This window comes from Scyliorhinus canicula, chromosome 7 (genome assembly GCF_902713615.1).
Source record: "Scyliorhinus canicula chromosome 7, sScyCan1.1, whole genome shotgun sequence".
Taxonomy (NCBI): domain Eukaryota; kingdom Metazoa; phylum Chordata; class Chondrichthyes; order Carcharhiniformes; family Scyliorhinidae; genus Scyliorhinus; species Scyliorhinus canicula.
This window is the reverse complement of record NC_052152.1, coordinates 18,863,856-18,877,054: the sequence shown is the minus strand read 5'-3', so window position 1 is coordinate 18,877,054 and position 13,199 is coordinate 18,863,856. Positions and strand designations below refer to the sequence as shown.

The window sequence follows — 13,199 nt, the reverse complement described above, 5'->3', positions numbered from 1 at the left end:
AACGAGCAACAAGGGCCAAAGAATCCGACCTCAGGCGGGAGCCACCTTATTTGTGACCAATCAAGCCATGACCACCACTGGAAGTCATTAATCCCTCTTCAACTAAACTGCAGAGAGGAAAACCCGACTTGTGGTCCCAGCTTCATCCAGAACATAACTGAACTGAAAATGCTTCCTCAAAAAGCCTGATGCCTTAGTTTTACCCAGCAATTACATCATCTCACCCAGCTGAAAACTAATTAACTCCTCAGGGAATCCCCTTAATAAAAACAAAACTGCATTAGCCCAAGCTTTTTACGATGGCTAATTGCACCCCTAGCTCCTAAAATATACTTGCCTTTCAAACTAGGATTTTTTTTAAACATGACTTCAGCAGTTAAACACACTCTAACCTTGACTTACTTCACCAAATACCTATAATACAATATATCTGAAATTTCCACATTCATCACACTCCAAAGGCCCTTTTATGGGTAAGATATGGGCGGCACAGTGGCACAGTGGTTAACACTGCTGTTGGTGGCACGGTATCACAGTGGTTAACACTGCTGCCTCACAGCTTCAGGGTCCCAGGTTCAATTCCGGCCCTGGGTGGCCGTGTGGCGTTTGCACTTTCTCCCCGTGTCTGTGTGGGTTTCCTCCGGGTACTCCGGTTTCCTCCCACAGATGTGCAGGTTAGGTGGATTGACCACGCTAAAACACCCCTTACTGCCCAAAAGGTTTGGTCGGGTTACTGGGCTACGGGGATAGGGTGGAAGCCTGGGCTTATGTAGGGTGCTCTCTGCAAGGGCCGGCGCAGACTTGATGGACCAAAAGGCCTCCTTCTGCACTGTAAATTCTCCGATGTTTTTAGTGCTGGTGGATGCCCACTCTAAGTGGCTATCAGTTCAAGGGATGGGGACCACGACCTCGGCCATGGTGGATGCCATTCATGGACATCCCAAATCCATCATTTCAGACAACGGCAATCCTTTTATTGGTGATGATTTCCAGGTTTTCGTAAGAGCAAATGGTAGACAACACACGAGGACGGCCCCGTACCACCCAGCGTCTAATGGATTGGCTGAAAGGGTCGTTAGATCTTCAGCAATGCAATGAGAAAGCAATCTGATATGCCACCTTGCTAGCGGTAGGCTAATTTCTTGCTGTTGTACAACTCAACCACCCACTCCATCACAGGGATCATACCCACAGAGCTGCTCATGGGCCATCAATTGAGAACCCGTTTGGCTCTTGCATTTCCAAATTTGGCAAGGAAGGTGGAGGTATGTTGGGTTCATAATTTTGCTTCAGGTCCACCATGATTAGCGGGACGAATCTTGGCCCAGTCGGGACAGGTGTCACATGTGGTCAACGTCAATGGAAAGATTGTCGGAAAGCAGGTCGACCGCTTGAGGAGTCGGGAGTGGCATCCCCCAGCTTGAATTCCCAAACTAGTGAACTCCATCTGGCTAAGAGGAGCCGGGGCTCCCGAATCCACTCAACCAATTGCACCCATTGTGGCCATTGAGGCCAGTTCGGCTGTCATTGAGGTGGAGCCTCCTGAGGTGACATCAACTGTTGACAAGTCCATAACCCATAACGGTGTTAAGCCTGTGGCAGAACTATGGAGGTTCAGGAGGACCTAGAGGTCTCTGGACCAATTGACTTTCTTTTTTTTATATAAATTGAGTGTCCAATTCTTTTTTTCTAATTAAGGGGCAATTTAGCATGGTCAATCCGCTTACCCTGCACATCTTTGGGTTGTGGTTGCAAAACACGGGGAGAATGTGCAAACTCCACATGGACAGTGACCCAGAGCCGGGATAGAGCCTGAGACTTCGGAGCCTTGATTGAGCAGTGCTAACCCACTGCGCAACCGTGCTGCCCCCTGATTGACTTTCTGATGGTCTCTCTTTCCCATTATCTCTTATAATATTTGAAACTTCTGTATATAGATTTTGTTGGGTAGTTATAATAAGGGAGGGATGTTGTAGTGCGGCCCTTTAAGAAGACGGGTTTGAAGGACTACATGACCAGCTTGGGGCCAATTGCGTGGGAGCGCGCAAACCCTGGCCAGTAGAGAGTTATATTGAGTTCTGTGTCTGTTACTTATTTGCCTTTGCCTTTCATCAATAAACCCTTTGTTAACTACTGGAAACCACCAGTGTATGTCAGGAGCCACCACAACCACGAACGCCCCTACTCTCAAGATCAAAGCCCCCACCCAACACCCTTTAACCAGCCCCCCTTTGAGCGGATACAAACGGATACTGTCCCCTTCTACACCCTGGAACAAGATGGAGAGGAGTTCTCACCTTCTTCCTCCCTCTCGGAGGTCATGGCTCCTGGGTCCCCTTTTTAAAAAGCATGACATCATGCTGGCGGGTGGGAAGATTCAATTCATTCAAACCAGGTTCTCGCCTTTCCTGGGAGGGCCCGGGAACATGGCGTTCCGAGATCTCGCCATCGTAAATCACATTTTTGGCCTCTCGCGAGATTTTGCGGCCATTACGTGATTTGCACCAACGGCGAACAGGCCAAGTAGAATCGTGCCATTAATCTTCAATTCCGCAGGTTCTCTTCAATCAGAATCATGGAAGATCAAAAAATATCATCAGGAAAATTATTTTGTTTTAAATGTTTTTATTGGCGTTTTTCAATTTTACAGAGTGATACTTTTAATGGATGATGTGTCTGATATTTACATGTAGTTTCTTAATTACATACATATTTCTTAATAGACATTCTCCACATCTCCCTTACTCCCTCCCTGTCGCCCTCCGTCCCCTCGTTGGTAGCTCCCTCTTCCATCCTGGTTGTCCTACTAATGAGCTCTTCTCCTCTTTTCTGCCCCCTTCACTCCCCCCTTTTTTCCCCCATGTTTCTCTCTGTGGCTCCCTTGGGTTTCCTCCTCATATCCTCCCTCCTTTGTATCTCCTCGTAGACTGCATTCTTGTCTGCTCTCCCCGTCTCCCTCTCTTTCCCTTATCGCTGCTGGCCTCAAACAGGTCTTGGAACAGGCCGATGAATGGCTCCCACGCTTTGTGGAAGCCTACGTCTGATCCTTGGATGGTGTGCTTAACCTTCTCCAGGTGGGGAAATTCTGGCAGGTCTGCCGGCCAGTCTGCAGCTGTGGGTGGTGTTGCTGCTCGCCAGCCGAGCAGGATTCTCCGGCGTGCGATTAAGGAAGCAAAAGCCATTGAGTCGGCCCTCTTCCCCGTATGTAGCTCTGGCTGTTATGATACCCTCAAGACTGCCACTCTCGGGCACAGCTCCACCCTTACCCCACAATCTTGGGCATTGCCTCAAAGAAGCCTATAAAAACATGTAGGTGTGGTTGGCAGGGCCTCCCTGGCACCGTTCACATTTATCTTCCACCTCCGGGAAGATCCTGCTCATTCAGGCACTGGTTAAGTGCACTCTGTGCCCCATTCTGAACCTCATGAGGCTGAGCGCAGGAGGAGGTGGAGTTGTCCCTGCTCAGTGCTTCGCTCCAGAGTCCCCAACCCACTTCCGTCCCCAGTTCTTCCTCCCATTTCATCTAGCTTTGTCCAGTGGTAGTCTTGCCATATCCAGTAACTGTCCATAGATGTTTGCACAGACCCCCGTCCCCCCCCCCCTTACTGTTCCTGTTTATCAGTTCCTTTAATAGTGTGTTTCTCGGGTCCTGGAGTATCTGGCCGTCTCCTTGTGGAGAAAGTGTTTGGTTTGGAGGTATCTGAGCTCCTATCCTGTCGGTAGTTCCAGGCCTTCCGTCAGCTTGCCCAAGATCGCTAGTCTGTCCCCTATAGAAGTCCCTGACTGTTATAGCCCCCCCCCCCCCCGCCCCGCCCCCCCCCCCCCCCCCCCCCCCACCCGTCTTGTCTCCATTTTTTAAAGGTGGTCGAGCATGGCTGATGGGAATTTGTGGTTTCCGCAGGTGGGGGCCATGGGGGACGTCTCAGTTAGACCGAAACATTCCCTCATCTGGTTCCATGTCTTTAGTGTGGATACCACCACTGGGCAGGATGTGTATTTCAACGGGGAGGGGTTGGGAGCGCTGCCATGGCGAGGGCCCGGATGGTCATTCCCTTGCAGCAAGACTCCTCCATCTTTACCCATTCCCTGGTGGGTTCACGTATCCAGCCCCTCACTCTCTCTGCCGAAGCTGCCCAATATCGTAGAGTCGGCAGGGCCAGACCGCCCATATTTTTCCCTCCGTTGCAGTGACAATTGGGGAGATCCTTGAGTTCTTACCCCACCCCCGACCACACACACAGACACACACAAACGGCATGATCATTTTGTCTATGTTGTGGCAGAAGGCCTTGGGGATGAATATCAGTGTGGATCCGAACAGAAAGATGAACCTCGGCAGTACGTTCATTTTGATCGTCTGCACTCTCCCCACCAGGGAGCACATCCCATCCCTGTAGGTCCTTTTTAACTTCCTCCGCCAGACTGGTCAGGTTCCACTTGTGGATCTGTGCCCAGTCACGGGCGATCTGGATCCCCAGGTAGCAGAAGTCGGGACAATTATTTTGCTCTAGACGAGGCAACACGTAGAAAAATATTTGTTTTTTAAAAAGCAAGATGAAGTATGCAGGACATAATAATGTGTCGTGAGCGGTGGTACCACTTACACTCTTGTACAAACATCTAAAGAAATCACAATGCACTCATTTCCCAGCTGACAATTCAGACAACGGATTCCATTTTCTAAGCTTTATAAAGGGTTTTTCGCCAAATGCGACCTTTTCCAGGGATCATTCAGCCTTCATTCTGATCTTTGCTGCATTTTACTTATGAGACTTTTTAACACAGCAGCTAATATTATCTCTGCCCAGTTTGATTGGTTCAACTGCTGCAATCTGTACATCGCTTTAAAAAAAGAGGCCATTTGGCCCAGGAGGCTAGTCTTTGCAAGTCAGCAAGCAAGCTTATCCTAACACTAAGACAGGAGATTTAAGCACATTCTTCGAGAAGTTCTTCCGGAAATTGGGAGGTTGAGGGTTGGGGGCATTGCTGAGGAGATTTGGGTTTTGTAGTTGCTAGGTTGTAGTAGGGTTGTCATCACAGGGAATTGTCCAGCATCCCAGGAAGGAAGAGAAAGAGTTCGATGCGTCCTCTTGGGTTCTCTATATTCTCGCGGCCAACAGAGCTGCTTGCAAGCCTGACCTGTTTCAGCGATGTACCTGAAACCAGACAATCACATGATCATCGGAACGGAAATCAGCAAATTAAAGGCATCAGTTGACCTGTTCTGTAGGTTTACAAATACTTAGGAAGGAGTGACTGTCATTTTCGAGAGGTATCATATTTGGCATGTTAGCATTGACCTTCTCATACGGCCACACCTTGCAATAACTTTCTCTTCCGATAAATTCGTTTGTGTAACAAAATGATTCAAGGCAGCTTACAGGAATCAGACAAAATTTGACGCCTACTAACTTTCAGGCAGAGGTGGTGGGGGGGGGGGGGGGGGGGGGGGGGACTGGGAGCTTGGCGAAAACATTTTTATGGAGCACCTTCAAGGAGAGAGATAGAGCAACAAAGAGGTTTAGGGAAGGAGTTCCAGGGTTTGGTGCCTAGGCGGAGGATGATACAATGCTGGGGCAACAAAAAAATCATGGATGTACAAGAGACCTGAATTTGACAAACACAGATTTCCATGTGTTGCAGGAGGGTACAGAGATAGGCAGGTGTATGGCAGGATTCATGTTGAATTGCTTCATTGGAAATGGACATCGCTGGCTAGACCAACTTTTATCGCCCATTTCTAATTGCCCTCGAGAAGGTAGCGGTGAGCTGTCTGCTGCTGAGTGGCACGGTGGTACAGTGGTTAGCACTGCTGCCTCACAGCTACAGTGTCCCGGGTTCATTTCCGACCTTGGGTGACCATCTGTGTGGAGTTTGCACGTTCTCCCCGCGTCTGCGCGGGTGCTCCAGTTTCCTCCTACCTTCCAAAGATGTGCAGGTTAGGCGGATTGGCCGTGCTAAATTCCCCGTTTGTGTCCAAAAATGTTAGTTGTGATTACGGGGTTACGGAGATAGGGTGGGGGCATGGGTCTAGGTAGGGTGCTCTTTTGGAGGGTCAGTCCAGACTTAATAGGCCAAATGGCCTCCTTCTGCACAGTAGGGATTCTATGATTCTGTTCTATGGTTCATGAGCCCCTGCAGTCCATGTGGTGTAGGTACACCCACAGTGCTGTTAGCGGGGGAATTCCAAGGTTTGGCCAAGTTACAGTGAAGGAACGGCAATATATTTCCAAGTCAGGATGGTGTGTGACTTGGAGGGGAACCTGCAGGTGATGATATATCTGTGCATCTACTGCCCTTGTCCTTCTTGGTGGAAGAAATCATAGGTTTGGAGGGGCCGTTGAAGGAGGCTTGGTAAGTTGCTGCAGTGCATTTTGTAGATGGTACACACACTACTGCCACAGTGCCTCGGTGGTGGGGGGTAGCAACTGTTAAAGGCGGTGGATGGGGTGCCAATCAAGCGGGCTGCTTTGTCCTGGATGGTGTTGAGTATTTGGAGCTGCACTCATCCAGGGTTAGTTTATTAGCACCACGCCAAGTGTAGGTTTTAATGTTGCTGGGGAACTTAATCTTGGTGAGAGTAGAAAGCACCACCAGTAACAGAAATGTAAACGGATAGGGAAAATTGAAGTGTCGAAAAGACAAAAATTCTGATAGCCTTTGGAATGGCTGGGAGCCCATCGCAGCCATTAAGAGCGTTTTTCTACCATGTAGAGAAGGAAGACTAAGGCTAGCAGGAGCACTGAAGAGAGCAGAAACCCCAATGTATGTAGAACAGAGCAGCCCCAAAGCTAACTACATGTTTGGTATATTCTGCTCCATGGTATCTTCATAGCTAGCAAGGGGAAACATGTCCAGGGTTTCAACAGACTGAAAGTTATTGGCTGTGCCAGCTCTATGATGCATGGCTGTAAATGGTGCCCGAGGAGCAGATGGGGGCACGGTAGCACAGTGGTTAGCATTGTTGCTTCTCCGCGCTAGGGTCCCAGGTTCGATTCCCGGCTTGGGTCACTGTCTGTGCGAAGTCTGCACGTTCTCCCCGTGTCTGCATGAGTTTCCGCCGGGTGCTCTGGTTTCCTCCCACAAGTCCCAAAAGATGTGCTGGTTAGGTGAATTGGACATTCTGAATTATCCCTCTGTGCACCCGAACAGGCGCCGGAGTGTGGCGACTCGGGACCTTTCACAGTAACTTCATTGCAGTGTTCATGTAAGCCTACTTGTGACAATAATAAAGATTATTATTATTATTATCTCCTTCCCTACTTCCAAAACACATCAGATGGGAAGATTCCCATTGGAAAATTAATTGAGCATCAGTTTGACTCTGCCCAACAATCATGTGGGTACAGGGCATCCATAGAACCGTGGCTCAGCTTGAGTCAAGCCTTCTTGGACAAGGAAGGAGACACATGAAGGTCAATTTAAAAATAAACTTGCTCCGCTGCCAGACATCTCACTTGCCTTTAATTGTAGGTAAATCCAGTCCAGCAGTTTTACGACCCTCGAGTATACCCCTGGTTTTCCAGGTCTGGCACATCCAAAACCCCAGCTTGTGATACCTACTAACCACCACAGTGACTCCTGGGTTGTAACTAAAGGGCCACCACTGTCACCCTGTCTCATAGAAAGAAACAGTTACTTGTGCAATGCAGAATACTTGAACTTAGATGCAAACAATTTAGATACAACATCAGTTGAAGGAACAATGGCCTTGTTTATCAGCTAGTTATAACAGACAGCTTCAATCCAATTCCTATTGAGCACGGAACCAAAGGATAAAATTTCCCTTTATTTCGTGGCCTTGGTTATGGGAAGCATAAGATGGCTGACATTGAATGGCAAAGTTGCAACTAAGGATGAGTGCCTGAGGCTGACCCTGAAAGATAATTTTGGGGGGGGGGGTAGAGTCGAATGATCCTCACCCTCTACATCTCGCCAAGTTATACGCGACACAGGATTACTGGATGCCGAGGACGCAAAGCTGAAAATAAGCTCCAATCACTAGCACCTCATCCAATGAGCACAGAATTCGCACCCAACGGTTCTTTGGAGAGATCTGCATATCATTATTAGGAGCAAATAATTTCAGTGGATAGATGTCCAGAGTTTACTCTGAGAAGCATTTGGCCCAGAAATTCCTAAGGAAGGGGATTGGCAGAGAGACCAAATGGTATTGCTGAAAAAATACATGTTGTCAAAGTTTTTTCTCTTGCACTCATCAGGACAGTTGCAAATATACCATGTCAGGGGAAAACAACAACGTTATATTGTATGCGAACAGAGTACTGATTGGTTGGCTAGTGTACTCTGCAGAGGCATTGCCATGGGGAATGTACCAGTTAATGGTGGCTGACAGTTAACTGCCAAGTAAATGTTAGAACATTTAAATCAGGCAGCTGGACTCTGATTGGTCAAGGCATTATCCTGAGAAATGAACCAGCAAATGGCTATCACTTAATTTGTTCAGCAGCGCAATGTGTGTCTATGTTCTTTCTGCCTGCAAACCAATGTAAGGTTGTCAGTTGGACTCGCAACGTGGCACATTTGCATATACTGGAAGCTAGCTATATTATTACACACAGCCCTGTTCATAGCAGACAGAAAGTACATGTATACACATTGTCCCTGTTTTAATGAAACAAATTAAGTGATAGTATTCGCTGGATCACTCCTTAAACACGTACTTGGGTATGCACATGAAATGCCATAACTTACAGGGTGACAGACCAAGAGCTGGATGACAGCATGAGGCTGGATATGACAGATATGACAGTCAAATGGCCTCCTCCTGTGCCACAGAATTCCATAATCCTATGGGAGAAGATAAGGGGTGTCGGGGAGTGGGGGAGGGGGGGGGGTCGGTGCAGAATTTGGAGCGTAACCCAGATGTTCAATGTTCATGCCCGGTTCAAAAAGCAAACAAAATCAACCCGCCTTCTTACCGCACCCTCCCCCCGCAACCACCACCAGCACCTCCCCAGCCCACATCAAGGTGCCAAGCTTGGGAGTATTCCTTAAATATTCCAGAAATGTCTCCAATTGCAGTTCGGTTCACCGTGGAATAAAAGCTCCACAAAGGTTCTCCAAGCATAGGGGCCTCACGGTAGCATGGTGGTTAGCATCAATGCTTCACAGCTCCAGGGTCCCAGGTTCGATTCCCGGCTGGGTCACTGTCTGTGTGGAGTCTGCACGTCCTCCCTGTGTGTGCGTGGGTTTCCTCCGGGTGCTCCGGTTTCCTCCCACAGTCCAAAGATGTGCGGGTTAGGTGGATTGGCCATGCTAAATTGCCCGTAGTGTAAGGTTAATGGGGGGATTGTTGGGTTACGGGTATACAGGTTACGTGGGTTTAAGTAGGGTGATCATTGCTCGGCACAACATCGAGGGCCGAAGGGCCTGTTCTGTGCTGTACTGTTCTATGTTCTATGTTCAAAGGTAACCAATCTGAAATATCAACTGCAAAAGATTAGAAAGAATGAACTTGCCAGTATTTATGGCACTGGATGTTCTCTCCCCCCCCCCCCCCCCCACCCCCCGCCACCCCACTCCCCCCACACACCCTCCCAAGCTACCTCTGCAAAATAGGTGCCTGACAATGAGTGCCTTTTAAAGTTAGGTTTTCATTCATAAATTAAAAGGAAATTTGTATTTTTTTGTGACTCAGCATTGATCATGACGTTCCTCTTCCTCTGGAGGGCGCTGTTTGTCCACCTTAAGAGTGTTTAGCTCTCTGTCCCTTTGCTGCTGGAAGGAAACTTACCACACACAGGTTGTCAGCAACAGGGATTCCTCCTGACCCTCAGGCAACTCTGAACGATGACTCTTCCCACTCCCATAAGGGTTACCATCGCGTTAAACGCTATCGGATCAGCGGCTGATAGGCACATGCTCGTGGGGGGGGGGGGGGGGGGGGGGGGTAACACTATCAATTTCTCATTTGGAACAGGAATTAACTGGATAGGGCACAGTGTTTTCACTGGGTGGAGGGTATGGCAACTGGCGTACGGGCCTCCTACTGCAAAACTGTGGCCTTAATGGAGAGAAAGGACATCAATTCAACGTGACGATGGTTGTATGGCCATAGGAACAGCCTAACTTAAGTCCATGCCCTTTATCAGAAATTCAGGTTCAAGCCCCACTCCAGAGACTTGAGCGCATAATCCAGGCTGGCATTTCAGTACAAAAAGTACTTGTCAGAGATGCCATTTTTTAAATGAGATCGCAAAACAACGCCACTCATGTGTCTCGCCACTCATGTGGACTTAAAAGGTTCCACCGAAAGGAGAAGAGGGGCAGTTTGCCTGATGTTCCAGCCAAAACTTATCCTTCAGCCTATATATAAAAGCGTTTTATCTTTAGCGGGATCAAACTGTGCACCGATTGGCTGCTGTATTTTCTGTGTTACAAAAATAGCTGTGCTTCAAGCATTCTGAGATACCTATCGGGCTGTGTGAGGTGTCCTTTCAGCCACGTTCTGTCTTCCTTCTTATTGCATCCCAGTCTATGGCTCTGTGAGGCTTCATGCAGTCTCTCCGCTACCATCATCTATGGATCTTCTGCTATTGGTGGAGGATGCATTTCTGCTCCTGGAGGAAGTACCCTCTTTTATGTCACCTTCTGGGAAGGAGAAGCCCTGCCCCCCATTGCCCATCGGCGCACCAGTGAAAAAATAAATATGCGTAGGCTCCAAAAAGCAGCATTTACCTTTAAGCAGAGGAAGCAGCCCTTTAAGAGCTGCTGGCTCCTCCTGCCCTCAAACCAACCATTCATAAAGTCATAGATTCATCGGGCAGAATCTTCCCATATTTTAGTCAGAGTGTCAGTTTCAGCAAAACTAAACGGCGTGTAGCTCCCCAGAGGCACTGCCAAGTTTTCTCTCCAGATTCCCTGGCACTCTCCGCACAGAGAATCTGGGGGGAGGGTGGTTTTCCCCGTCACTCTGGGGCAAGGGGATGGTGGGCAGGGCCTGATAGAGGTGGCAACGCCACCTCCACAGAGATCGGGTTACCATTTGTAAAGAGCGCCCCGACCTGCATTGAAAATAAATTGCCTCCACCCCCCCCCCCCTCCCCTCAGGACATGGGGGAACCACCCCATCCCTGCTCCCCACACACACACACAAACATCTTGGGCACCCCCCACTTGCCCCATTCGCCCGGCCCCTAAATGGGGCTCCCCAGTGGGCCCAACCCAGGAAGTACCCTTTCCCCCCGAGGGGCTAACACTTGCCTTTGCACCCCTGGCGAGTTGTGTTTGGCTGCTTCAAGTTTTTTAAATGCCCGTCGTAAACCTTGCCAACGTGGCATCACCGGCGAGGGGGGCAGGGAAAATTGGAAAACGAGATCTCGTCGGCGAGAATCCCTTTTTCCGATTCTCGTGAGATTTTGCACCCACATCGTGGCTTGTGCTCCCAATGAACGTGGGTTCCAAACCGCCCCGAGCTCGTTTTATGGTGCAGAAAGAGGCCATTCAGCCCATCCTGTCTGCGCCAGCCATCCAGCAGCTATCTCTTCTCACCCCATTTCTCACTCTGCCCGGAGCTTCCAGCTGAGAGCCTGTTCTCTGTGGCACTGAAGCCCCATTAAATCGAGCGGGGGGGGGGGAATGTTTGCATTAATTAGGTCAATTCTATCCTACCCCCCCCCCCCCCCCCAGCCTCCCGCCACACCGTGCACACCGTGTTTAAGTTGCTAATATACAAATTATTAATTCCTGGCCTTTTTTACTGAGCCAAGTGAGCCAGCAGACCGATTGCACTCTTTCCCTGATTGTAGGATACCTAGGGTATTGGTGGCATTCTCTCTGCTGGATTTACAGCTGAATTTAGAACCGAACAGGGATTTATTTGTTGGCGCGGGGAGGGGATTTGGTAAAAACATGCCACATGCTACCAATACCTGACATGCATCGACTCCACCCTCTTCAAAACCAGCACACAGCATGCGGGACGTGAGGAATTCGTAATATGCCGTCCTGCAATCCCGGTACGTAATCAGAGGCAGGGAGGTCCTTTGCAGGTTTTGCGATGGAGTACCTGATGAAATGATGGTGAAACATATTAATGGTCCAAGCAACATATACGTCCTGTTGTGAGGGAATGGGCATTGTTGGGTTGGTGAATTTCCCAGGCGGGGGCCCAGGACCACAATCCCCAGGCGTGCCCGGGAGCTCTGGTGCAAGTGTAGGGAAGGACAGGGATTTGGGCTGTGCATGTGCCCCCACTCGTGCTTTTCTTTGACACCTGCTCAGGAATGGTTTGAAGCTGCGGGGGGGGGGGGGGGGGTCCTGCTGGAGACTTCCAACTGAGAATCCAGCTTCCATCGCCATTAATTTTCGGAAGCGGACGAAGAGAGGCAGCCTCCAGGCCTTGGATTGGAAGCCCCCCCCGCGACAGGTCATGTGGAGCCATAAGTGTGATAGCACAGTGCCACCAAGAGTCAGGCCTCTGGGAAGCCCAGGAGAAGTATTTGCTCGGTGTAGCCGGGGAGATTGGAGCTCTGAGAGACCTTGGGGGGGGGGGGGGGCAGTGCCAAGCTCGGTGAAGCTGGTGGCCGGGGCAAAGGAAAGCCCGTGAACAGCGGGCAACCAGAGCAACCAGAGAGCTGGGGTCACACGTCGGTGGTGAGATGCTGGGGTGCAGCCATGTGAATCCAGTGGGCCACAGTCTCAGGAGGGGAAATTGAGCAACTGGGATATGAACAGTTTTTGACGGCAGTCCGAGGTGGGGGAAATCAAAAGCCGTATCCTCAAAAAGAGAGGAGCTGATGTTCCCCGTGAGGAAGACAAGAATTTTAAAGAGTTTTTGTGACTCACAGTGATGGCTGACGTCTGGGTGAGTTCCTGAGGAATCGACGATTGACTGTCATGCATCCTGTAATTGGTGCACGCTACAGCCATGTGCGCCAGAGTGAAGGGAGTGAATGTTTGAGGTGGTGGAAGGGGTGCCGATCAAACAAGCTTTTTTCCTGGATGGTGTTGAGCTTCTTTAGTGTTGTTGCAGATGCCCTTATCCAGGAAAGCGGAGAATATTCCATCGCATGCCAGGCTTGCTTTGTAGATTGTGGACAGGCTTTGGGGAGTCAGGAGGTGGAGTTACTCACCATAAAATTCCCAACCTCTGATCTATTCTAGTAGCCACAGTATTTATATGGCTAATCCAGTTCAACTTCTGGTTGATGGTAACCCCCAGGATATTGTTGGTG

General features: G+C 49.5%; 1 protein-coding gene across 5 annotated transcripts in view; it reads right to left on the bottom strand.

Annotated features, from left to right (window-relative positions):
- Positions 1-4,524: 4,524 nt before the first annotated feature.
- The window catches only part of LOC119968762 (transmembrane protease serine 2-like), a 94,343-nt gene continuing 85,668 nt past the window's right edge, over positions 4,525-13,199 (bottom strand). For 4 of the 5 annotated variants that reach the window (XM_038801457.1, XM_038801454.1, XM_038801455.1 and 1 more), the window contains 3 exons: positions 11,895-12,031; positions 7,462-7,614; positions 4,525-5,156 (listed from right to left, as the gene is read on the bottom strand). In XM_038801457.1, coding sequence (XP_038657385.1) covers positions 5,145-5,156; positions 7,462-7,614; positions 11,895-12,031 — 302 coding nt within the window. In that variant the 3' untranslated portion in view covers positions 4,525-5,144. The remainder of the gene's footprint in view (positions 5,157-7,461; positions 7,615-11,894; positions 12,032-13,199) is intronic. The other variant, XM_038801458.1, reaches the window with a different exon arrangement.